This window comes from Temnothorax curvispinosus, unplaced genomic scaffold, assembly GCF_003070985.1.
Source record: "Temnothorax curvispinosus isolate PA1 unplaced genomic scaffold, ASM307098v1 QBEX01001173.1, whole genome shotgun sequence".
In the NCBI taxonomy this organism is placed as follows: Eukaryota; Metazoa; Arthropoda; class Insecta; order Hymenoptera; family Formicidae; genus Temnothorax; species Temnothorax curvispinosus.
Window position 1 is genome coordinate 187,134 of NW_020210953.1, and position 27,642 is coordinate 214,775.

A 27,642-nucleotide genomic window follows, 5' to 3' on the forward strand; every position below is an offset into this window, starting at 1 on the left:
AAAATATAATAAAAAGAATAATTTACAAATAATTGGAAAAATAACTTTTGGAATGCTTTTTTTAAAAAAAAGTAAATTCGCGATGAAATCATACAATATTCTATATATAATTATACATAGAATATTTTATATGTGATTATTATTTATACATTATTATATAAAAGCAATTTTTTTTCAAACTTCGCTTTTTGTAAAAAAAAAAATAATGTGAAAATTATCCTTTTAATTATTGTTTAATTTTTCTTATTATTTTTCTTGTACATATATGAACAGAGATTATACAAAAAAAGAAAATATATATAAACATATTTTATATGTAATTATATATAAAAATTTTTCGCGAGTTAAAAAATATAATACAAAATATTAAAAAGATTATTTATTTATTTAATTAAAATATTAATAAAAAAATAATTATTTAAATAGTAACAATAGACAGTAACAAATTTTGTTGAATAAGTTCTTTTGGATAGTAACAATAAATAGTAAAATTCTATTAAAAATTGTGGCAAACGCCTTGCCGATAAATTAATTTCTATAATATAAAAATGTTTATAATCTTTTTGAAAGTAGATATTTAATTTAACATTCGATATTTATACAAGACCTTTATACAAAGATTTCGTCGATTATTTATTCATTCGTTTTATCACATCTTTCTTAAGTCACGAATGCATTCTAAATAAAATAACATGTACTACACTTAATATCTTATTACGTACAATCATGCTATCCGAATGAACAAACAATTATAAAAATGATTCGCAAAACCAAAGAAAAGAAGTCTTGAATTATTTCCGTGATGCACAATAAAAAAATTCATATTGTAAATATAGTTTGTTATTTCTAGAAAAAGGAAACGTTCCTTCGCCTACATGACACGATGATCGACTTATTAATAATAATGTTGATCGTCTAGAAACCTATATGTATAAAACACAAATTATTTTGCACATTTAGCTGAATGTACTCGTTCTTCTATAGGCACCTGCTTTTACATATCATTGAAATATGTTTGTTTTTGCGTAGTGATTCGTCGCATGTGATAATAATGTATGAATACAATATTCTTGTATCTCTTCTATTATTTTAAAATAAAAATAAAAACAATAGAGATGTACGTGTTTCTGTAATAAAATGACACGACTGTTACAACGATAGCTCAGTTCAGAAGTCGCCCGCACTAAAAAACGAAGAAAAATGTAGAAGCAAAGGGGGCGGCAGTATGAAAATAAAATTCTTTTATTTATAATACGTTAAAACCTTTTTACATATTTATACATATCTATACATATATATATCTATATGTTGCTGTACAGTAATTGACGTTGACGCTGACGCCAGGACTCGTCGTGTCGTTGTACAGTCCGTATCTTCACTTGCAGTCTTGTATACACTTGTATATCACGCGTAAAAAAAAGAACAACGAACGCACCTAGGAACTTCATCCCATCCCCGACGAATCGAAGCCGAAGTGTGATGCGAGCCGTAAGAAGTTAACGTTATTTCGGTCCCTCGGCTACTGCCTCTGAATGCGCCTCGTATTTTTAGGTACACTCACTTTTGGCAATGATCAACTTCAACTACGTATCACGTCGTCGTCGTTTTCTCGCACGGAGAACAATTCCTGTTTACTTCCGCTCCCGCTCTGTCACTTCACTACCCCCCTTTAACAGTTTTGTCACACAATTTCCTCGAATACTTCATGAGAACTTGCTGATAATCCCGTGGAGACTCGTGTAAGTACCCACGACCAAACCCAAGGCCCCAATCAGTATTAGGCACATGTTCTTCGCCACCATAATCTTCCTCTCGTTCGGTCCCATCACTTTCCAGAAGGTGCACAATTGTATGATCGCCGGGAAAGCCAGTCCCAGACCCGACAGACAAAGCGCGCCGAACAGCGATATGAAGAGGTCCAGCTCCGGGATCGAGATCGCCAGAGCGACTGAAACAGATTGTGCAGATCGACAAATTAATTAAACAAGATCACCTAAGTGAACTTTCTTTTCTTTTCTTTTCTATGCCGGAGACATGATATGCTTTAAGGGGTTGTTAATTTAACAAAGTTACCAAACTAACTGACAATAAGAAAAATGACGTGTCAGTGTGAACGTGAAGCAAAAATTCTGCAATAATATAAAATAACAGTTAGCTATTTTCAAATAAATACGTTTAGGAGCGTGACGCGATCCGGACATGGATAAATGAAGTCAGAGATGCCGATCTCATTTGAGTTCGGAATTGTTTACATTCTTCAATTTAACAATAAGGTCGAATGGAAATGTACTCACAGGTAATCAAGATTATGACAGTCCTGATTACATATTCACAGAGCAGCTTAAATCGGTACTTCTCCAAGTACTGACTGATATATTCGTTCCACACTATATCGATGGCGACGTAACACTGGATGGGATGCGTGAAGAAGATGGCGATAGCTAGAAGAATTTGCACTGCAATTCCTAACTTTTCGTCGGGTAGGTTGAGCGTGATACTGCCTTCGATTTTTTCGCCGTAACGTATGTACCCGAAGAATCCCAATGCGGTATACATCGCAACTATGATGCTCATTGCAACGTTCAGAACGCCGAATGGCTTCATGAAATATTTAGGGGTTTTCATCTCGTTTTCCAACGGCATAATCTGTAAACGAACGGAAAATAATCTGTATAGTTGAACTTATGTACAGTCCTTTTCGGATACCTTCAGGAATGATATAGATGTTGTAAAGAGAGAAATTCAGATTAATTTAAATAAGTGTCTGTTTGAAGCTATTATATAGATGAAAAGCTACATACGATTCAAAGAACCAATATTATGTTTCAGAAGTTTATAAATAAATAAATAATATTTTTCCCGCAACAGTTTCTTCATTATTATAAAAGTATTGGAAACTTTAATTTCTTGTATAATTGAAGAAATAATATATAAATTAATATCACATGTAACTTATATAAATTTAATTTTCTTCTATTAAAAAAATTTACACAAATTGGATTTTTACTTCCTTTCATATTTATTTGTTGTCGTATCTATGTCTATGTAATTAAGACTCCTTTGTTCCTTTTAAGACTCTTTTAAAAAATGTCCATTGTATCTCGATCGATTACTTACCACGCCGATGGCTTCAAGAGCGAACAGTACGGTGCCAAAGAAAAGCGGAAAATTCGTAACATTCCCGAATGCCACGCGATTGTCGAACGACAATGGCTCTCGAAAGATATAGTAGAGCATGATAGCAATTCCAGTGAACATGATAATATTCGCTAGCGTCGAAAACGGTGCCAAGAATTTAAGATTCCTGATGTAATTAACGATGATCAAGGGTAGCAGGAGAATTGCCATGTATGTCTCCAATTCCATCTTGACAAACGTGTCCAACCCCTAAAAGAAAAGAAAAAAATGTAATGTGATTATTTAGTAATGCACAATTGATTTTACTTAACACTACTAGCAGTTGTTCGATTTTTTCTTGGACAAAATTTTATCTAAATCTTATTTAATAAAAAAATTTTAAGAATATTTAAGAATTTAAATTATAAAGGTCTTGTGTTAAGGCACTTAACGCCAATGAAAGATTGTATTTATGAATGCATCTTTTCCAGTATGGCATTAAGACATTTAACGCTTAATGAAAAGATTGTATTTATGAGTTATTAAGATGTAGTTATTTAACGCTTAACGAAATGATTGTATGTGTGAGTTAATTTTTAAATATAGTATCAAAAATATTTAATAACGCTTAACAAGAGCATTGTACCTATATTAGCTTAATATTAAGATAATTAATGTTTATAGATATGATTCTCTATAGACTTTTTACTTCTAGATAAAAATGATTCATGGTGGAAATAGACATGCAGCTTTTCGTAAACTGTGTATTTGAGTGGAGATGTACTCTAAAAATTCTTTAATTTTGTTCCCATAACTTAACGAAAAGCCAAATAAATGTACGCATTTTATAAGTAACACGTTACGACGCAAGCCTATAAAAACGACGGAAACTTCAAAATTAATACTCTAAGGAGTCCTTGGAAGGCTAACGAAGTTACTGAATTCCGTTAATACGACTAATCATATTGACAGCTATGTGCCGAGAAGAATATATAAAGCGCTTCAGCACTTCTGTCTCATATCACATTACGTGTTGACATTGAATGCGTAATTAAGCGCTGGTTTTCTCGAGACGTATATACATACCGTCCTTTTTCTCGCCAATGCGATCTCGGTCATCATCTTTCCTATGCAAGTCCTCGATAGAAAACTTTTCGCCCCGGTTTACGACACTTACGTGTTTCAATCACGTAGCATCTGAAAACATAACGACGCACGGATGACATTACTTTCGCCCATCTTCTCATTCATTCGGAATTTCGTTGAAAATTGAATTTGCATTTACACGAAATGACGAAATTTTCATAAAAGCTGTTCGACAAAAGTAAATTGAAACGATAGCGAAAGTCATTCATCTCACTTGCTATTATATTTACCGAGATAAACTTTTTGTGTCGATTTTATTATCCTTTACATTATTTATTGAATATACAAACTTTTTTCCAAAATTTTAATAGGTTTTGTAATTCGCTTATTCTAATAGGTGATGTAAATAAACGTAAAAGCTCAAATAGATGCTCGGAGATCACAATATATGTCATATGCCACATATCATGAAACATCGTCAGCTCAGCTCTTCTTAATCGTTCTTCGTTGATATAAAAAAAAATATAATTAAAAGTAAAATTATTAAAAATATAATTATATCGTAAAATTTGCAAGCCGCAAAAATTGCTTCGATAGAATTAATTCTCAACAAAAATGCCAATTTTCGTACAATTCCAAATAAACGTGAACATGAGTAAAAAGATTTCACAATGCGTGCGTCATTGTATCTCAGATTGCTAATTTATGCGATCGACATAATGTATACGTACTGAGTACTCATTCAAAAAAGAAAGGAAAGAATGCTAAAACCGCAAGACGGAAAATAAATGTCACCATGCATGCTTGACGCGTACGTATAATGTACGTTAATTAAATTTTTATGTCGCCATTGTAATCGCTTCAAATCGAATTACACGTTCGTGTAACATTTTCTATACGTCACGATTCTAAGAATTGAAAATTACATCTCCTGAAGATACACCAAGTGACGTCATATAACTAGACTCATAATTCTGGGAGTTCGCGTTCAAAGACATATAAGTACGCCACGCGACATTGACGCCACGCAGTCTCGCATAATGTTTAGATAATCCGTTACATGACGATACTGCTCCCGCATCTCCGACGTGCTGATCGTTAATTACGCTTCGATTTCAAGGGCAGGCGGAAATGGGCGTGTTAATACCATCATTTAACAGCTTTCGTTTATCGCTGTCAAATCTAGCCTTCGTCTTACGTAATAAGATATAGATACAACAACATATGCCGCTGACATGCAATCGATAGAATTCACCCTTGAAAGTTAAATGTACTTGCATTTAGGCGAATTGTATTCGTTATGTAAAGGGATAATTGCAAATCAAGTGCGTTGTCAGCTATTAATTATCGTTCAGTCAGAAGGGATATTGCGGAATCCTTCCGCTGCCGGAGAAATTATTAGTAATCGACGTGTATTCAATAAAAGAAATATTCAAAATAAGAGATAACCGTATTACGACTCAAATTCGAACTACCTTGAAGACTTTCAATATCGTCTCTAATCCGGTCGCGACGATCACGACGATACGCGATAGAATAACAACTTTTCGTTATTCATGTTGCTCTCGATGGCGATCGATTGTACTGCTACTATGGATAACACATCGTGATAATTGACGTTACATAAATTAATTAACTGCGTACAATATTTTGTAATTTTCCAATCGCAAAATTAATCTACATTGAAGTGCTACATCTACATATAATGATGTAAACATTTCTGTATTCGTACTTGTAATTTTAAAGCTAGACAAATCGATTTTTCAAGTAAATCATAACAATTAGTGGAAGTAAAACCTTTAGGAATAGAGGGCGACATGACAAAAATAATCGGATACTTCCATGACGCATTACATTAGATATATTTTTAAAAGAAGATATTATAAATAGTGAATTTGTGAAGCTTTAAGAATAATATTGAAAGATATCGAGATCTTAAAATTCTTTCTTAGAAACAAAATTGCTTGTATCATTTATCATATGTTTAGTGTTTAAATGAAATGTTTTAGCAGTTGATCGCTTCGTTTATTGGCGAAAATTCATTATTGAATTATTGCATAATGCGATCAATTAAATTTTAATTGCTAACGATTTGTGCTCGAGCGAATAATGCCGCCAGAAGCTTCCTTATAGGAATAATTTATTCAGCTGCTTCTATGTAAGATCAAGCAGCTAGACTGATTGGCTTCTAGAGCTCGTTTCTTGGTTAAGTCTTTGAAGATCCCTATATGTCATACTTTCGGAATTTTTCAATTTCAGTCGGAATTTCAGTTAGGTTGCACTAATAGTTTTTTATAAATGTATTAAATATATAAATAGTTTAATTATACGTGCATTATCACCCTTCTATCCTTCTTTTTATGAAAGAATACTTTTTAAAGAAGATAAATAAAACAGTAACAATAAATAGATGTTTTTATATTATGTTATAATTTTATAGATTGCAGAAATTGTATCACACGTAATATTTATTAGTTTGCATCTTCTTCTTTATATCCTTCCTATATTTTCGGAGCTTTCCGCGTTTGTAATTAAAGTTTTATTCTCAAATGTCTATAATATGTCTGTTCCGCTATTTAAAACGTAGTATAATGATACCCTAATCTAAAGTTAATTTATGCGGCTCTTTAAGCGATTAACGTAACAACTTTGTACACAGTTCCGTTCACTTCGCATCCGACCATGAAGTCGCGGCGCGCTCGTTCGCCACATATACGCAGGTGGCATTCAGGTTCAACACGGAACGCACGCGTTGCATCTATCGCACACAGACTCGATTTAGTTGCCGTAATAACATATGTGTCGTAACGATAGTTAACTATCTATTGCATCGCGCGCTACGCAACGCCTTCCCAATCCGCGGCTAAGGTGTCGTCCACATAAGGCTTAGCGCCGTCGTAATATTGCAAAATTGCAGTCATTACAAACGCGCCGCGGTGCAACTGCAGCACGCGAAAATTCCTTTTCGAATATAGAGCGTGTTTCACAAAATATCTACCAAGCATCCAACGATTACCCAGTCAAATCGCTTTCCATTGCCGCTTACTTCGCGCGCGATCGAAGTGTTGGACTCCGTTCGGCAAGAATGCTTCGAGGATTTAGCTCTTTAAAATTACGTTCTAAACGGCTGGATCGCAGGAATTCGGCCTTTCCGTCCAATCTGCCGTGCAACGGCACCTTCATGCGTCAAGAGCGCGCGTTAACGATCGAGTATAGGGTTTACGAAAGTAAAAAAAAAATCTTACAAAAGAATTGCAAAAAAGTTACATAAAAAATTCTTTTGCGTTATTACACACCGTATAATCGTTATGTGAATGGCACTTAAGTTAACGCCCGTCCGACTCGAGAGCGACTCTTACTTCCACTTGATCTTACGCTCGTGATAAGATTCCATTCGTTTCGCACCGCTGCAACGATCCTCGTGCCGCTCGTACGACCGGCGAGATAGTGAAATTCCATAATAAATCATTCGGCGGCGGTATACGAGACTAGGACGAGATCGCGATGTGAAATACAAGAATATGGGACGAACACGATTGGCGTAAATATACCCATTTGTAATCTCTACAATCCGCGATGCGGCTCTTATCACTTAATACCAAGATGCATTTAGCAATCATGTAGAAAAATAATTTTTCCTCTTGAAGGAGAGGAAAAATTACGAGGATATCGTACGTGTCGTCCTGGAATTTTACGCACGACGCTACTGCTTACATTCCCCCGAGTCATCTGTTGCATATGTGTCAAATGTGTTAACGCACCGATGTTACTTGGGATGACAATCGAGAAGTTGTTAAAACTAAATAGCTGTTATTTTGTAACTAATGAATAGAATGAAGGAATTGAGTTTTACTTTGCGGAAGAAATCTGTCATTTTTATTAACACATATAGTGCAAAAAGAATAGATATTTAAAAACCTGTAAAAATATAGAGTTGTAAGAAAATTATAAGAAAGCTAATAATCTGGTTGATTTCGGCTTTATATCCATTTCTACCAACGTTAGATTTAAGTTAATTAATCATGATAGTAAACAAACTAGAACATCTGATGTAACTGTTACGGCAAATATCAGTCAAGTGCATACACGATGATTAACTTTCAAAATCCTTTTTCTTGAAAACGAGGTCTTACACGAAAAAAAAAAATATTTTATTATCTTGACTTATTTTGAGCCGTAAAATCACCTTCTTCTCGGTATTTAACACGTATTTCGACCTACCCTGTATAATAAAATATTATGATTAAATAAAACTTTATCCTCATGAATTGTATAAATTACCGGTCACCAATGATCACCAAGACGCCACTGAAAAGTCAGGCGCCGGTCACGGATGACCATCAGACAACGTGTTAATATTAGAAAGTGTATTTAATAGCACCTCGAGATTATTGTGCAAGTTCGAAGTATGTATATCATTTTGTGGAAACTCATAAAGTATTAAGAGAGTTCTGGCTTTACTTTTAATAGTTTTATAGTTCTCTATAAGTTACACAAATAGTTCCGCCCTTCGCTCCCCCACACACGCACGCACACACACACACATTAAAGTACACAAAAGTCTCAGAACAAACTGACGCCAGACTCATAATGTTTATTTTTACAAATTCACATATATATCCTTTTCGCGTTATGTGCTAATAAAAATGACTTGGTTTCTTTTATAATATAATGTTTAATTTTATTTCATTCTGTCCATTGATTATAAAATAATAACTATTAATATTTACAGCAACTTCTCGAACGGCATCCGGTACATACATGTATATATTCATATATGTATACACACCTATATATAGTAGAGTATATATAGACCGTGATCGAATTGATAAAGTCTGTGAGGCAAACTGCATTTTCGTGAAACTCGGGCAAGTTCGCGCAAGAACGACTTGTATTTTCGATTTCGATCTCGAGCGTCAGTCGTCGAGAATGTCGATGACCGGCCGTCTGTGTTAGGTACGATCACCTTGACTCAACTGCATGCGCATTAATTACCGGCGACTGTCTACTCGCGTATTCTCTCTTACGGCATATTTCCCTGACCTAGATTATTCCCTTTTCAGCCTACGCGTCATAATGTGAGGAGATACCGGCGATATCGGATTGATTGCACTGAGAAATACTCCAAACGAATTATCGATAGACGTGGTAACGTGGTAACGAGCACGGAAAGCAATTAATGCGAAGCAATGACGTACATATAGGAGATTAAATTACCACAAAATTACTATACTGTGTAAAATCATTATACGTTGTAATAATTGATCTGATATTATTTTAAGATAACCGATTTTCTTAACTTGTTTTTTGTCCTTCGAAGGCGTAAACGTAAATTATTAAAATCAGATTTCATCAGAATATCATTGGTAGCACGTCTCACAATCTTGTAATACAAGAGGTATGCGGAAAAAGAGTATTTTAGTTAATGTTGAACATGACTGTTCAACTCAAGTCATGTCATATTGTTCATATCGAAAGGACAACACTATTAGATGAGTAATGTTGCAACTTAAAGATAAAAGTTTTGGCATTGAGTTCAATAATGTTTGTCAGAAGAATAATATATGAAAGCATAACATGAGCTAAAAATGGCAGAGATACTCACCAATTGCAGATTTTTAGCAATGAAAACTATGTAGACGCAGCAAGTGCCCATCTGATATATCAATAGGAAGGTGTTTATTATATGTCTGCGAAAGAAAAACATGTTTTTCATAATACATATGTAATTTAAAAGTTGCTCTCTAATTACGATCTTATTATTGCAATTAGAATATATCGCGCGGATACCGATTGTACAAAATAACACTTAATTAGATACTATTACCATAATTTAATGATCAAGTGTAGCTATTTTTATCAGCGACGACACGCGAAATACAACAGAAATACAAAATAAATATAATTCTTAAAATTACATCGGAAAAAGCATAACGTACTCACATAGAAGCTTTGGAGAACCGTCTGAGGCACCTCGGTCCCTCGAGCAGAGCGGATTCTGCGGTCGCTGGATACGTCATGGACGGCACCCTTTTCCTCTTGCATAGTTCGTACTCCGAGCGAACGAGAATTCGCATGCAATATATACAAAGGAACCCAATGATGATCGTGGCTACAAAGCCGATAATGTATCCGGAGTTGTAGAAAGCTCGCGGCATCGCGAGGATTCCGGTACCTAAACTGCCCTTCAGCAGGTGAAGCATGGTTTCCGCATTGCTGAAAAACCATGTTGAAACCATGTTGAAAGAAACCGAGCATTTGCCAAACTATTAGTGTGCAATTGCATTAAAATTGCAAAATATTTAAATTGAATAGACTTTCAAAAAAGAAAACATGACTTTTGCGCACGAGATTTCCTAATCTTACATACTGCTGGATTTGCTGATGTAAATAAACCAATAAGGAAAAAAAAAAATATATATATATATATATATCATATTCGTTCAAATATTCGCATAAATTATTGATAATTGTAATATGAGTCATTTATAACCTTGCAATGGTGATAATTATTATCATATTGATTATAATAAGCGTGCATTCCACGTTTTCATCAAGAAGATGTTAGAAGTCATTTTACCGAGTCTTTCAATCTGATTCAATCTAATCAGACAATTATGCTAATAAGACAATTGGCACGTATAAGGAAAACGTCATTTCGCGGGGGAGGGAAGTATAATAAGAGTTACATAATATTCTTGGTCACCTTGAATGAGTATCGTTTTTCATCTTGATTAACTCTTTAATAAATCAGATGATGTTCCAATAAATCCTGTTTGGATGATTACGATTCAGCAATATGTGAGATAATCGGTCGCCTCTTACATAATCTTTATTAATTTTAAAAAATTGACAAGCATAGGGAACCTATCGCTAGATTTATCGTCAAATTGATCAAAATGATAAAAAACGATAGAACGTATGTTACATCAATATCTGTGCAATCGAAGATGTCCTTTTTTGATTGTATCATGATAATATCACTTTACGTGCCTTCGAAACTATCAAATGTCTGAAGATATCATATTAATTTATCGTCTATCATTTTTAGATAGAGACGGTTGCTAATTTTCCATCAAAGAAGAATGCGTCTAATCTTTCAACGTAGTTCTATAAATAACACTATTTTCGATAACAAATTTAACAACAGAAATATACACCACCTCCCGTCCTTCCTCCCTCTCTACATATTTTTAAAAAATTTTATTTTAGTATATATATACATATGTGTATTCTTTCCATTCTTCATATTATCGCGTTATGAATAAAATAAAACGACGTAAAATGTATTTTAATTACAGAACTTACGTAGTCGGATGCTCCACCACTCTATACTTATATGGGTCATAATCATTTTCCTGTTCATTTGAGTTCTTCTTCTTTTTCTCTTCGAGTTCCAGGACGTAAATGCCGTCACTCTTCTCGCTCGATCCGTAGCTATAAAAATGCAAATTTTATACAAAACTTACGCTGCTATGTAAACAAGCTAGACAAGGGAGAGTTGAAGCTTAAACGTTTGAGATATAATGATAATGAAAGCAGTCATTATCAATATAACTCACGTAATGATATTTTCCTACACTGATTTTAAATCGCAGCATTAAAATTTTTCGTTAAAATTAGAAGATAAAAAAATCTTAAAAAATAATGCGTGTAAAATCAAGTACATAAATAGAGACCTAATTTCTCTATAGAATTCATTATATTAAGTGCTCACCCATGACGCTCCTTAGATGAGGAAGATTTTTTCAGATCTTGCAGAGCATCCTGCAACAAATAGTGAACTATGTAAATTGCAGTAACTTGTTAAAGTACAGAAGAAACAAGTATTTACAATTATTTTTATATTATAGTTGCAAAAATATCGTTGGTATCAGCAAAATTTGAATTACAAAAGAACGTGCGCGTGCACATACGCACAGAAATTACATTTTAAAATATTTATTTATTTAGAGAAATATTATTCTATAAATCATGTATATTCTCATTAAAGCACGGGTTTATAACTATAAATGCTTTGTTAATATAAAATAAGATGTAGAGTAGCAGTTCTTGGTTGTCTCATGTATAAATAACGCACAAACTTTTTTCTGCTCTCTCTCTCCTTCAAATGCAATCAGAATAGATATAAATATAAACTAAATACAATTTTGGACGTATCTTGAATTTTTCTTTGGACAGATTTCGAGATATCTTATTTTACTTGAATTGTATGTAATAGAAACATTTAATTTTAGTAAATTTAATTATTTTGTCAAAGTTTACGATTATTTGAAAATTTACTTTCACTTTTGTTTATGTGTTAAAATAACTTTAAGACGTGTTGATTTTTTAAAATAATTGTGTTAAAAGAACACAAAATAATATTTAATTTCTAAATGACATACATAAAGTGTTAAGTTATCACGTTGACATAAATGTAACACATGAAAATGTTAAGAAAATGACAATATAGCTATTGTATGTTAATTTTACATTGAAATAATCAAATCTTAGTAACATAAGAAAATTTTAACATATAGACCGCTATATTTTAACTGTGTATTTATCGCATATCACATATCATATATCACAACTATTGTTCGTATGCCACTTATACTCCGACAATATATATATATATATACCATGTTATATCGTCATTGATTCCGATGATCATTGATTTCGATTTTACTACTCGCCACGTAACACACCGTAATATATTGTACACATAAGTATAATAATAGTTATGACAATTCTATAGGCAACAGCTACGGTAGAATGTTATCGATCGCCCGATGAATGCACTTGTACGTGTGTATATGCAAACATTTACTGAATGATTTAAAAAGAAGGTCGCATTTTTATGCGTTTTCAGTGTTATTATAGTCGCGCAAATTGGAGCAATTTACAAGTTGTTGCAAGCAACAAACTTATGTAAACCGATGTCGCAATTCACGAACTCCACTGACATAATGTAAGAAATATAGAATTTTAAAATTTTCTTCAACAATTAAAACATAAATATCACACGGCTGCACATTGATTAATCACTTGAAAGTAAACACACGAACGATTGCTTTTGAATTATTCTGTAATATTCCGCGCTTGCAGCTGTTGCGACATGAATGGTTATAGATTGCAATTTAATAAGGAAGTTTCGTCTGGCTTTTTCCGTCAATTGAATCGACCGATTGTCTAATATTAGTGTGTTAATGTCGCTCTATCTCTATTGTGATAAATAACGAATTCTTTTTAGCGATTTATGTACAAAGTGAATGCTTATTTCGTTGTACGCGCGAACGGTTACCCAGGTAGCAAGATGACGCCTAATTGACGTCTAGAGACGTCTCTAGACGTCAATTAGACGTCATTAAAACATCATTTGACGTCACTCTGCTACTGGGATAGGTTTCTACGGCTTTTAAGCACAGTTTTTGTGATTTGCGTGAAGAAAAACTTTGTAAATTCAGGAATTCAATAAACGTTTGCTTGGTCAATTTCCGGCACGGCCGTGAAAATTGCGATTTGAAAAACCAATATCCTCGCAATCCTAAAACGTAAATTATCTAGTGATAAATTTTTTCCCGAGTGGTTTTCGTGCAAAGCGAGAACCTATTTCGTTATATGACCGAGATTCCTCCGACGTTTAAGCACAGTTTTTGTGGCCTACGTGAAGAACAACTTACATAAAAATTTAAGAATTCAGTAAATATGTATTTTATGTCACACGTGCATGTTAAGTTGAAAATTGGACGTGCGGAGTGGACGCACGTCCAATTTCCATCTTACAGCACTTGTTACACAAATAACTATTATATATTCAATAAATATATAGTTCATATATTATCAATAAATACTCAATAAATATCAAATGTCCACTTGATAAATTTTCAGCGTAATGATAAAAGTGTGACTTAAAAACATCAGTTCCTTCCTGATTCTAAAACGTAAATCGTCAACGAATTTTCTTCCTCGGCAATTTTCATGCAAAGCAAGTGCTTATCTGATCGTGCGCGCGAATAATTAGGTTTTTTCCGCGGTTTTTAAGCGCGCTTTTTGTGGTCTGCGTGAAAAGAGAACTTGTAAATTAAAGAATTCAATAAATGTCGAAGATTCGCTCGGTCAATTCTCGGCATAGCCGTATAGGAATTGCGACTTAAAAGACCAATCTCCTAAAGTGTAAATTGTCGACCGACATCTACATAATTCTCTGCGGTTTGTACATTTTTATATGCAGTTGTTAAGTCGTAACGCGACGAATACGGGAAATTTTCTTGCCGCACTATGCAAACGTACAAATTGCATAATGCGCGGATACGACCGTTTAATACGTCCTTCAATAGAGTACCACGCCTACAAAATGACATGTATCGCGATATGCACGATTTATATAGAGAATTATAGTGGAAGATTCTTCAGATAGTATCAATACTATTCGTTAAAAATCAAATACAGAATAGGGGTATATTCGATTCGCAAATAGATAGCTATTAAAACATTGTTACTATATTCAAACGTGTCAACAACGCGACATCATATCTGATAATATATCTCTTTTGCGATATAGAATCTCTTTTTCTTTGATACTCACAAAATACATATATATAAGGATAACATGTCGCGCCTTTTTATTTATATCGCGTTAAAATTTATATAAATATACCTAATAGTGTGCATTCTTTCACGTATAGGCTTTAATTTAAAATATAAACAAAATCCTGAGATTTGCATTTCCTCGTTTTCGCGATACAAATGTACAATAGCAGAATTATGATTCAAACTCGATACAATTTACGAGCGTCAAAAAATTAATGACGGTTAATTTCATGTTATTTATATATAAATAAAATCTCTTTTTCTGCGATACTCGCAAAATATATGATATATATAGATAAAAGATCTCGCGTTCTTCTTATTTATACCGCGTTAAGATTGATGTAAATATAATAGCGTGCAGTTTTTTTTCACATTTAGAGTATAGACAATATTCCGAGATTCGCATTTCTTTAGTTTCGCGATACAAACGTACATACAACGACAGAGTTACTCGACTCGGATACAATTTACGCGCCTCGAAAAATTAATAGCGGTTAATGCCGTGTTAACGACGTATTCAACCGCTAAAGAGAAAATATGATTATCTCGTTACACATTATTTACGTTACCAATGACTGCTGAGAAAAGTATTAACTCATTCAACAAACACGCAAATGTCGATATGCCAAAGTCCTTGTATATGTTTCCCCGTAAAGAAGAGATAAAATGTTTGTTGCCAATTAGCGGCGGCGATAAATCATTTAAACACGATTACAATTACTGTACTCTCTTTTTTTTATCGATCTACATCAATGTACATACCTCGCATACGTTCGCACGGTAGTTGTCACGTCACACGTGCTCGTTATGCGAACGTGCCCGCGTTCCACGCCCGATTAATAATCACGTTTAATGACAAATCGAGTTTTAGTCATTACGTAAGCATCAATACAAAAATTGGCATACGGCTGTAAACATTGTTAGTCAAGGCAGGTGGATGCTCGAATATCTTCTGCCTATCTACCCGGCGCAAAATGTAAATTTCTTTATCAAACACATCTGTTAGAACCACTCACTTATTTGCGATACTATAAGACCTCATATCTTTCGTATTATACTTGAGAATCTCGGATATAATTCCAATGACTCGCGCGTGTATTTACTTGCTTTTTACCGCTGTCGGAGCACCCGGCTGTTTATTATCACCGGCAAATAACTCATCCATGCGATATCAAAGCGGAATTCTTTTCAACGTTCCGATAATTCATCCCACCTTATTGAATTTGTGCCACTGCACGATTTATATTATATCACATTATCCTATATAGAAGTTCAACATTTCTTCGAATACAAATAAAAACTTATTATTACAGAACTTCAAATTAATCCATAAATAAACTTGTAAATTGTTATTAATTAATTTCTACTGGGCTTAAAGTTAATTTAAGCTCCAAACTAAAGCGTATATTCAAATTTTTTATCTCTACTTGTGCACATAGAGATTATATGTAAATATGTCTTTCTTCAACAGAAAAATTTAAAAAACCAATGGTTCCAATAAGATCAAAGAGTTAATGGTACGCAGTGCAAATATTAAAAAAATCAAACATACATACAGACACGTAATTTTATTAACTCTTTGCCGGCAATTATCAGCCCGATGCGGCAAGCCGATGATAATTACTATAATGCAATTGTTAACTTTCAACGTCCGGAAATAGCTGCGGGATGTTAGTTACCTGTCGCTATCAAGGAAAAAAAAACTATTATGCCATTAAGTTCTCGATATCGGACAAGTGACGAGATTAAGCGTGGAAGAAAACCGGCGGAATATTACGGAGTTCGGAAAAATTCCGTGATTAGCGCACGCTCTACTAGGCGTGCTAATTGTTCGTACCGCAGAAAAGTTGCGAAATACCGAACGAGATTGCCTTTGGCACGGACAGGAATGCCAGAAGTACTAATAAAAAGAATTAGCTTTTTTTATTACGTTTATAAACGTTATTTACCTCAACCGTAACGCGTTGGAACGCGTGTCCGTAAGTTACTAAGTAGTAATCAAACTTGATATGTTTGCTGTTAAATTCGACGAACTCGGTTCGAGTACGATAAAAGATAAAATAACGGCGGGCAAAGTTAAGGCGTCAAAATGACGTAAATATGACGTGATAAATATTGTTGATAATCGCTATTAATCAATAATAAGACCTACGTTAAATTCTGATATAACAGATTGCATGCGACATCATGCAGTTATATCAGAATACCGTAAAATGCGATAACGTAAAATGCATTCAAAAAATTCCCCCGACATTTTTGTCCGCACTTTTCTATTCACAATTCTACAATGTTTGATTGTTTGTTATTATATTAATTGATATTGACTGATATTTAAAAATAGATTTTACGACTTTTCTGCATTCTTCTAGTTTCCAAATATTTGATTTCTATAAAATTCCTTACGACTTCTTCTAATTTTACACGTACAAGAATCTGAAATTCATCCAAATATATATATAATTCTACGCGCAAATATGTTAAATATATACAATATAAATCTAATTTTGTATATACAAGGTGACTCATTTTAAATGCCCACCTCAAATCAACGAACAATATATTTTAAAGAAAAATTCAGATAAAAGTTGGAGGATTCAAAGAAGGCCACAATAGATGTTCTTATAGATTTTGGATCCGGGACTCGTGTTGAGCCCTACTGGGCCCAAAAATTACCGGACACCCTCTATAATATAATATATATAATTTAACAGTAATATGATATTTTATCTGAAATCTATATTGCGGTGGGCCAGTTATAGGTATATGTATTAGGTATGCGTTAGAGAGATATAGAAAGAAAATACTTTACAAACTCGAGTGCTTTTAATCTTTTAATATCCGTTACCCGTCAACTCATGCTTATACTTATCAGAATTTTAACAATCTTAAATCACCGCACCCATCGCACCGCACAAGGGTACAAAGGTTTTCCAAGTAAGTACGTGTTTCGCTCATAGTATCTCAGCTATCACGAAAATACTTCAAATACGTCATAATTTATCGCGTCTACGTTCACAAAGTTTTCGAGATATCTCAAGTTTTGGCAGATTATTTACGCAATCACATTACACACTATTACACAATGGGTAAAAAAAGTTAGTTTCCACGTCTAATTACTCAGTAGAGCTTTAAATTACATTGTAATTTCTACACAATGAAAATTGTATTAGCGGTTCGGTGTGTATATGTATATATATGTATATATATACTCGCAACTAGTGTGTTCGCGTAAATGAGTCACGGTGCGTCTCGCTCTGCGCGTACTTGACGCGAGACACTACCGTGTCTCTTGATATAATCGCATTTTTTCCACTTTATCAAAGTTTCTTGTGATTGTAGTTCGAAGGTGGGAGATGAACAAAATAAAAAATCGGAAAATCGGGAGAAAAATTTATTAAACAAATGGCGAGTTTTAACCTTTGGCGAATCACCACAAAAATTAATTATTTTTATTTATACTGTAAATATAACGTTAGTTTTTTTTCGATAAAGGAAATTTTCGATAAAGCTCTTTGGAATTGTGTTGTTTTACCTAATGTTAAGCTCCGACGCGGAGTCTCTCATCGGGTTTAATACGCGCATTCGACCACACGCGTGTGAAAATCGCTTATCAAGATGATTGCACTTTCGTAAATTTTTAAATCCACCAAGATAATAAAAGATATTTAAATGTATAATATTTAATTGTATAAAAAAATTATATTTAATGCAAAAAACTTGGCGCTAGATCTCGGAATATAATGAGATATAATAAGATATAGTAAAAATTAATAAGGCAATAAAAACAAATAATGTTTCTAATTTAAACCTGAACATGACACACACGTATTGTACATTCTCATCATATTTATTCATTTATTTCACCGTACTTGATCTAGCAGCGTTCTTTTGCGAATTCAATTCGCATCTAGTTTGAAAACGCTCCGTTTCCTCGAAACGATCGCAATTATGGCATTGCGCCTCGGGAGATCATTCCAATATCATTACGCGATTGCAAGTCGAGGGCAATTGTAATCGGAGGCCTCCAAGGATTAGCAATTCAAAGCACGCGCAATTTATATTTTCCGCGGGTGCACGTATTAGCGAAGAAGACAATAGTGGAAATAGACGGAAGCAAGTGGAAACAGGTGATAAAACAGACGTATACACAGTTTAATAGTCATACAATCGTTCCCGTAGATACAAAATGCGTAAAAAAAATAGAAGAAATAAATATCAAAGAACCGGAAAAAGTTTCGCGGCGTAAAACGCGCTTTGACTGCCGATTACCTTTGCGTCGTGATTTTTCGTGTTTCACGGCAATTTCGCTCTTGACGTTACGTTCGGTGTGTACGCGCGAACAGGGAGCACTTCCGCCAGAAAGCAAAGGAGCCGAAGCCACGTACCGATCCGGCGCGGCGTGCGGCCGATCTTAAACGTCTGCGATGCGCATAGCAATCGCGTAGAGAGACCCGATCGTTATATGGCCCTCACACACTGAACGCGAAGAGCGATGAGTGACATCCAATGAGAGCTCTGCTTTTCAGGTGACACCCGAAAAAAGCAGAGCTCTCATTGGCTATCCCTCATCGCTCATCGCTCATCGCATCCAGTATGCGAGAGTTATTACGCGCGTGAATCGGCAGCGTATATATATTCATTACACGAGCCGAGTGTGCCGATCGAGATTAAAAACCGGTAATCTCGAGCAGAATTTCAAGTTGTCCCGGGCCGTTTCAATCAGCCGCGCGCGGCCACGCGCTGATTTTTTTATTTCTCCGGCGTTACATTCGGCGCGATGCTTTTACGACCTTCTTCTTTTCCTTCGTAGATTTCCGTCTCTTGAAGTCGCAGTACTCGCACGCTTTTACGATACGGCCCCGAGAGAATGCAACGCGCGCGAAGAAAGGGAGATTTTCTCGTGCGGCTTATTTTTGCGCGGCAAACAAACACATTTGAGCGAATCCTTATCAATGCGAATCGGTAGCGCTGCGGCAAGGAATTAGTAATCTGTGCGAAATTGTTATCGCGGAAAGCAACTCGCAGAACCGGTACACCAAGCCGATACGGATCATGATAGGCTGAGCAATCATTAATGTCAGATAATATTATTACTGGCGGAGACGTGCTTGATAATTGCGGTACACTGTCGCGACTGTGAAGGTAAGTTTCGTGTTACGAAAGAATTCGACGAGAATAATAGCGCAAGAAGAAGTACTGAAGTTAAATTTGAAACGTCGTGAAAAATTTACGGTACCAACGAAGGTTCGAACGTCCCGTCTTGTCCGAAGATAGAGAGACGATTGAAAAAAGTAGCAGGGGAAATTATTATCGATAATCGATGAGGAAGATACGATGGGTCAGATGGGTGCAGCGTTTCCGTTCCGGGATGGATAAAAGTTGTGACGTAACGCTATTGTGAATTCATCCGATTTAAATGTGCAATGTTACATGTTAATCTCAACATCTCGAGTACTCGCAATTCCGTCCCGACGCGTAAATGAGTCACGGTCGGTCTCGCTCCGCGCGTACTTGGCGCGAGACACTGCCGTGTCTCTTGATTAAATTTACATTATTCTAAACATATATTTATTTATATTATTATATTTGCGTTATTTTTACTTCAATATATATTTATTCATTATCCCAACTTCGAGCGTATATAACAATAATTGTGTTTTTTTTAATATGAAGATAAAATTCACCATTATTATTTTGTGCTTCAATATGCTAGTTATAAATTTCTATAGTAAAGTGCCTCTCGAAGTAATGTTGATTTAATTCACCGGAAAAAATCCTTCAACGTCCAATATTAAGTGTTTCCGTAATTAGGCCTCCCCTAAAATACGCGCCAAGAAGAAATCAATTTCGCAAGGTCGCTGAAAATTTTACACAGGCCGACATGAGGGAAAGGCGCAAAACCTTTAGAACACTTAGTACAACAATTCGGATACTTTCGAATAATCGTGCGCGCTTGATCGAACAGGTATTGTACCCGGGTCGCCTTCGACAGCGCGAGGAGAAAAAGCGCGGGAGAAAAAAAGAAACGGGTCTCTGGAAAAAAGAGTCTTGCGAAGAGAAGGACACCACGCGAGAGCGAGATATGTCAAGTCGGTCAGAACACTTCGTTTATTTATTCGGCGTTTCCTCGTTGTGCAACAATTCTAATCGCCAATTATCGTTGACGCGAACGCAAGCGTGGAGGGGAAAAAAAACAGCGGTAACAACGTCAACGTCGCCGTTTCGCACGTCAACGCGACGAACGAACAAACGAAACTGTCCTTTCGTCGTGCGAAAGTTTTCGCTCGTGTAATATGGATAGAAACTTTCCACTCTCGTGATCGGCTCATGATCGAATCCGTCGCGCAATCGCGAAGTCAAAAATATATCGAGTATGCAATGCAGACTTATTATTATCCCAGTCCTGCAATCGGTTCGTCGCTATAAAAAAAGATACGCATGTATAGCACGCTCTATGAGCGATTTTAATTGCTGCTCTAGCATAAACTATTTCGCGCATTGTCTCTAAAGTGTAATCCGTACAAATTGTTCTGTTACTATTCAATTAAAAAAAATAAAGAATGAGAATAATTGTAGCTTTTTTAATGCTTATCACGTTACAACTTTGCAATTAAAGTTGCAAAAACGGGCTACTTTAACTGTATTTTGGCACATTATGTGTGACGTGTTGAAGTAGTTTTTAAGAAAAAGAATTTTTCATTGAATAAATGTTATCGAAATAACTTTTAGCAATTTTTACTTATATTTGTTAGTATTATCTCTTCTTGCATTATGCATGCCCAGATAAACTTTCTCATATATACGCGTTAGACGTGTGCGCAGTGTCATCGCTACTTTATGTAAAATGAAATCCATATGTCGATTTTTGACGAAAGAAAAGAATGAAACGTGACAAATTGCAAGAAACATATGCTTTGTACGCAGAATTATTCTTTTTCCTATAAATCTAATGTCACATGAGTGTTACTGCTATGTTGTAGTATTTTAACATAAGCTCTTTTTTTTCAATTATCTTAACCCTAGACAAACTCACTTATTTTTCTCATACGTGAATGACTCACTGGAGTAATACGTTACCCCAAACTTGTACCGCGTGTATAATATTTCCAGAATGTTCTTAGAAAACTTTATAATAGATAATTTTGTTTGTTGTTTAATAAGGAAGACGATAGTAGTCATCAATTTGCGGTAGTAAAAAAAAAACAGTAAAAAAATTTCGAAAAACAAAACAAAAAACCAAAAATTTGGCTGATGCGAATTTGAATTTCGCGTGGGGTAACGTATTACCCCAGTGAGTCTGTCTAGGGTTAAAGAAACGTTGCCTCAAATTTGTTGTATGCAAGCCATTCTTACGATATAATTGCGAGGAAATTTGTAAAAATTGTTCTATTACATTACACTATGCGACATTGTGTTTAAAAGGCATAAACAAAGCAAGAAGCATATCTTATTTCGGAAAACTTAGTCCCTGTCATGACATACTTTTCTGTCATATATTTACACTCAAATTATATTTTTCTCAGAAAAAAATAGGTACTTATTATCTATTAAATTTGCATTTCTAACGTAGCTCCGTTTACGTCAGCTCCATTTCATTCCGCTGCTTTTACCGTCAAGAAAAGGAGAGAAGAGCGTGTGTTTACAATTTTATACCAGGAAGGTGTTCCGTTTACGCTAAGTGATTTCGAGGATAACGACCAACGGTGACGGTGAAGAAATAGAAGAATGTGTCGCGAGGGATACCCTCTCCCACTCCCACGGTTCTCCCCCCCCCTTTTCCCCGGGAGAATTCCGTGAGTGAATTGATAAGTTGTGTTCCAACAAATCAGTTACAGGAACTGTTGACGAACAGTTTAAATTTCTTTTCGATCGTGGTAAACACACGCGCTCACGTTTTTTAAATTTGATGAAATCTGCCCCTAACGAGAACCGACGTACACGACACTCGTGTGTGACTGTCCACTCACCGTGCTCGATGTAAATCCCAAATTATCGTGCGACATCCTGGTGGATGTACTGCTAGCTGTTGGCTGTCAAGTCACCGATGGGTTCTCGCATGCGACGGGCGCGCAACAGGGGTGTGAGTAAGAAGGTAAGAAGGTATCGGGTGGTAAGGGGAGATAAGACAAGAGCGATGGACGAAGCCAGGGGCGGGGGAGGGGAGGGGGTTGGTCAGACAGGAGCAGACAGTGAGTGAGATAAGAAGAGGCGCGAGAAGATACGTAGAGGGTCGGAGACGATTTAATCTCTGAAGGTCCGTTGCATTGTGCGACAGGTACGGCCGCTGCAAGTCGACTGGTCTGACTTAGCGCGAAGTATTATTTATATAGCATCGCGCCGCGGCGGTGTGTATGCCAGTCGGGCACCGCGGATACCGTTTCGTATCCGTATCGCTTCTCGGCGGGGCGCGCCGCGCCGTGGGGCGAGGGGGTAACTCCCGGCATGGCGGTGTGGGGTGTGTGTTCGCCACTCATTCAGAGCCGGCCGATTGACGCTGCCCGCGGCCTGCCGGTTCGCGCGGAACACGTGGTCGCACCTTGAGGTGGTGCGACCCGCGTGTCGTACGGCGCGGCGTCGAGGATTCCTCCGCGGCGCGATCGCCATCCGTCAAGGACGAGCGTTCAAGTCACCGCCGAATCGAGCTACCTACTTGCGTTCGCATTTCTGTGTGCGTGCGAGGGTAAAACGCTTGACAAGTGCTTTTTCTTATCTTACGCATAAGTTAGGATAAGAATAAGCATGACACTCCGCGCTTGCTTAATGAATCTGATTACAGTGCATTAACAGCATTCTTCTACTTTTTTTTTTAAGTCTAGGGCAACACTCCCTGTTTTTTTAGTCTTTAACACTTGTATTTGGCATTTCTAACGTACGCATAAGTAGGATAAGAATAAGCAATTAAGCGCGACATTTCGCGCTTGCTTAATAATGATTATAGTGCGTATTAACAGCACTTCTCTATTTTTTTTTTAATCTTTAAGTTTAAAAGAGCGGAGAAAATTAATTTCAATAGCAACACGAATTAAGTTACGTACAAGGATATTTCGCGCACTTGTCCTATATTAGACACGTTTCTTTTTTTGTATGTTTGTTATACAGAAAAGAATTTGAAGGATTTCTCCTTGAAGCAGTTAAATGTAAAAATGCAAATATATTTTAATGGTACATTAAATGTGTAACGTAAAAGGTATTAATTAAAGATTATTGATTTTACGATTACAGTTACGATTACTGCCAGGTGAATGAGCGATTACTGATTACCGATTAATTATTATTAATTTTCTTCCGCGCTTTACTTGATCATTATTGCTGAATGATTTAATGAAGTTAGACTCGCAGACTTAATAAGTATTACCTACTTTTATCGCAATAAAGATTATTTCAGATTATTTCAAAATATCGATAATCTCCTTCCTGTATTAAAGGTAAAAACTTTTATCAAGGTGTGTGATAAGCATCGCAATTGGCTAGTCTTCTTCCTGCCAAAAGCAGATTAAATCAAGATTAAATTTTTGTTAAAGAAATAAGATTACGCGTTTTGCGTCGCCAAACAACTTATCTCGCAAGTTTTACACGTACTTACGTTCCACTCTGCGCCTGCTGCGGTTTAGATAAATAATCGGTTTAACGTTACCTCTGTTTCCGGCGCACATCTAAATATTATCCTGGAGTTACGCAACAATCATTAATCTACGTTGACGTAGCTCTGCTTTATGGCAGGAGACAAATTGCATTCACATCCGGCGCGTATCACTTTCAATTTTTCAAAAAAGATACCCATCTCATTCTTCGCATTCTCGATCTAAAAACAAAACGAGAGGGAGAACGTGAAATATATTCTACGAAAAACTGAATACACGGTCAATATATAAACGTACGTATATAAATGCATACACGTACATTGACGTACGTATCAACTTATTTTTGGTTGTTGTAATTTCAAGATGAAAATATTTTACAGCAATTATTCGTTCGCGAAGAGTACATTTTTCTTTCGGCAACGACAATAAATCATACAAAACGATGTTGATGATTTCAGTTATCGATACAATCGCAATTTTTATCTCTCTAGTGCTGACATCGTTTAACGATAAAAAGATGTCGATTAAGGTTTTCTTTTACATACTGCGATATAGTTTCTTTATGCGAGCGTGCGCCAATTTAATCTCCAAACGTCCGTTGTTTTTAAATAAAAGCAAAATTGTAGAAACGGATAGGATTTTGGATTAGATCACCGATAAGTCATAACGCATCGCTCTGACAGCTCTTGACATTCTGAATCAAGATATCGAGTCTTGAAAAACATGCATGCTCGTCTGACTGAAACGTGACTGGAATGCCAATAATGGCCATTTAATTTATTTCACCTCCTTCTTTTTCTCTTCTCGCTCAAGCATACCTACTTGTGGAAAAAAAAAGGAGGAACGAGATCGGTATTCTTTCTGCAAATATTATTCATATTTAATTCGATAAGCCGTGGAGAAGAATTTATTCGTTGAAATGATAATCTCGCGCGAAAGCCGATATCTTGATTTATTTCGCGTGTTGCATTACACTGACGATAGAAATGTGACGAACGATTCGCAGTACGGAGGAGACGATCCGTGACGAAACGTGTGGAAAAGTACACCGATTCGGGAAAGCCGGGCATTCTCCCAACTGCCTTTCCCAAGTGGAGCGCGTGGACACGTCACGCGTAAATTATGCGTTATATATCAAACACTTCGGAATGCTTCTGGAAACGAACGGGTGAATCGATTTTACAGATCGAGTGTTCCGAGAAATGTTTGCGCAGACATTGAAATCAAACAATTACGTTTTTCGACCTAAATTTAAGCGGTGGCGAAGCGCCTTCGGTATCGACGGTGTCGGGGGGAATCGCGTTGTATACCTGGCGAAAACAACGGGTCCGCTTGAGAGTGCATGACGCTGCGCGACCATGAGTCTCGCGTGGGAGTAGCGGGTGAGGTCGATGAATCTCGTTGAATCACGGCCGTCCTGATAGTCCTCGCGGTTCACCTTCCAGACCCCGAGCATTGTCCCGAAGGCGCGGATCATCGCGTCGCCGCGCAAATCAAAAGAATCCGCCCCCGCCGTGCGTTGCGACCTGCGAAACGCGCCTGTCTTCATCTCGACCTGGATAGGTATAATATACGCTCGCGAAACGAATACGGCGATTCGCGGCATAAAGAATCGCTCTGAAGTTGGCGCTAGACAATGCGCGATTCGAGGTTCGTGATTCGCGGTTCGCCATTCGTATTAAGCAGGGTATAGGTATGTACACTTAGCGAACGAACACCGAACAAACAGCGAACGTAAACGTTTGTTGTCATTATTCAACAGAATAAAAAATTTCAAATTGCTACATGCAGCAAACACCGAATCTGGTCGAATTCTAGTATTTGATGCAATCGAAAGAAAGAACAAACAACCTAGGAGCAAAAACGCGAATATCTGAACGTTCGCATTCGCTGTTCGTTCGCTAAGTTAATACCCAGCTTAAGATTCGCCGTTTGCCAATGTACATGTACAGCTGTAGTCCATTTGATGCTACAAATGCTTTGAAGCGTTCTTCTTCTCCTTCTTTCTTCACTGAAAGAAAGGAGAAGAGAAATGCTTTGAAGCATTTGCATTGTTAAGTGGACCACAGCTGTAAACCCTCCACTATTCATGGTTCATTATTTGTTTATTTGCGATTTCGATTCATAAATTTGATTTCGTCTAAAAACTGCTCCGCTAGCAAATCAGCGCGAATTGCGAATGATGAACAGATGAACCACGAATCGTGCATAGTCTGGCGCCACACTGATAAATAAATATGTTAATCCGAAAAAATATTTAATCCGATACGTTCAACTAAATATGTTAGTTAGTTAAGTAAAAACATTAGTTTCTTTTAATCAAGAATTAATTAATTTAACTAATGTTTAGTTAAACTAACTAAAATATTTATTTGAACATATCGGACTAAATATATTTTTTCGGATTAACAAATTTTTTTTCAGTGCAACAGCTTCAAAAAAATTTATATATTAGGGTATTTTGTATTCGTGGCACAAAAATCCTAAGCCGGTTTCGTTACGCGAGCACGTAACTCGAGGTTGAATTCGGGCGAGCGATATCTCTTCCGCATTTAACGTGCTTCTGAGTAATAAATTGTTGCGAACAATGTTTACAGCACCGATTATAATTTTACTATGCGGTCATTCGCGCCTGCGGGCGCGAGAGATAAGACTCGACAAATGCGCGATTATAATAAAATAATGCCGGCCTTAACTTCGCGGCGTGTAATTTATAATAGAATATGTCATGGTCAACATGCACGCGCGCTTTACATGCTACGTCTCTCATATGAATTGTGTACTTAAAAAGAAGATATCGGCTATTTCTTCTGCAATGGCAGTGCGTATAAAATACGAAGTTAAAAATTAAGGACGTTTATTCGCATCTATCATGATGTATGTCGCGTGCTTCGTATCTACAAAGGGAAATTATTACTATACAACTGTAATCGGATATTAGTCAATTAGTCAATGTACGTTGCACAAAAGTCAACGCATTAGGAAAAGGATTGTCTTGGATATTGAAAGCTCTAATGATTTTTGGCACACGTTTAATAACTAGATGTTAGCGAGTTAACATAAAAAAAAACTCTAGAATTTATGTTCAAATATAAAAATCTTTATATATCTCAAAACAAGAGAAAGCAGAAGACATTAAAAGAAAGGCAAATAGATATAAAATTTGATGCAAAGTCCATTGCAAAATAACATAGGGGCATATTTTTTTCGCACGATTATGCATACATGGATCATGTGCCTGTGTATATAATATGTATATGAGTTATTTATGATTTAATTTTAA

General features: G+C 36.0%; 1 protein-coding gene across 1 annotated transcript; it reads right to left on the bottom strand.

Annotated features, from left to right (window-relative positions):
* Positions 1 to 589: 589 nt before the first annotated feature.
* LOC112461036 (proton-coupled amino acid transporter-like protein CG1139) lies at positions 590 to 23,058 on the bottom strand. Its single transcript, XM_025026082.1, has 8 exons — positions 22,746 to 23,058; positions 11,921 to 11,970; positions 11,512 to 11,640; positions 10,147 to 10,419; positions 9,809 to 9,893; positions 3,118 to 3,387; positions 2,295 to 2,646; positions 590 to 1,948 (listed from the first exon to the last, which is right to left on the bottom strand). Exons 1-8 carry the CDS (start codon positions 22,779 to 22,781, stop codon positions 1,704 to 1,706), a joined length of 1,440 nt encoding a protein of 479 aa, XP_024881850.1. The 5' UTR covers positions 22,782 to 23,058; the 3' UTR covers positions 590 to 1,703.
* Positions 23,059 to 27,642: the final 4,584 nt, after the last annotated feature.

Coding starts and splice junctions, on each gene's coding strand:
- LOC112461036 (XM_025026082.1), bottom strand. CDS start 22,781: ATGTCGCACGATAATTTGGGATTTACATCGAGCACG. Junction 10,420..11,511: donor GTGGTGGAGCATCCGACTAC/GTAAGTTCTGTA, acceptor ATGGTTTTTCAG/CAATGCGGAAACCATGCTTC. Junction 3,388..9,808: donor TTGCTAAAAATCTGCAATTG/GTGAGTATCTCT, acceptor CTTTTCTTTTAG/GGGTTGGACACGTTTGTCAA.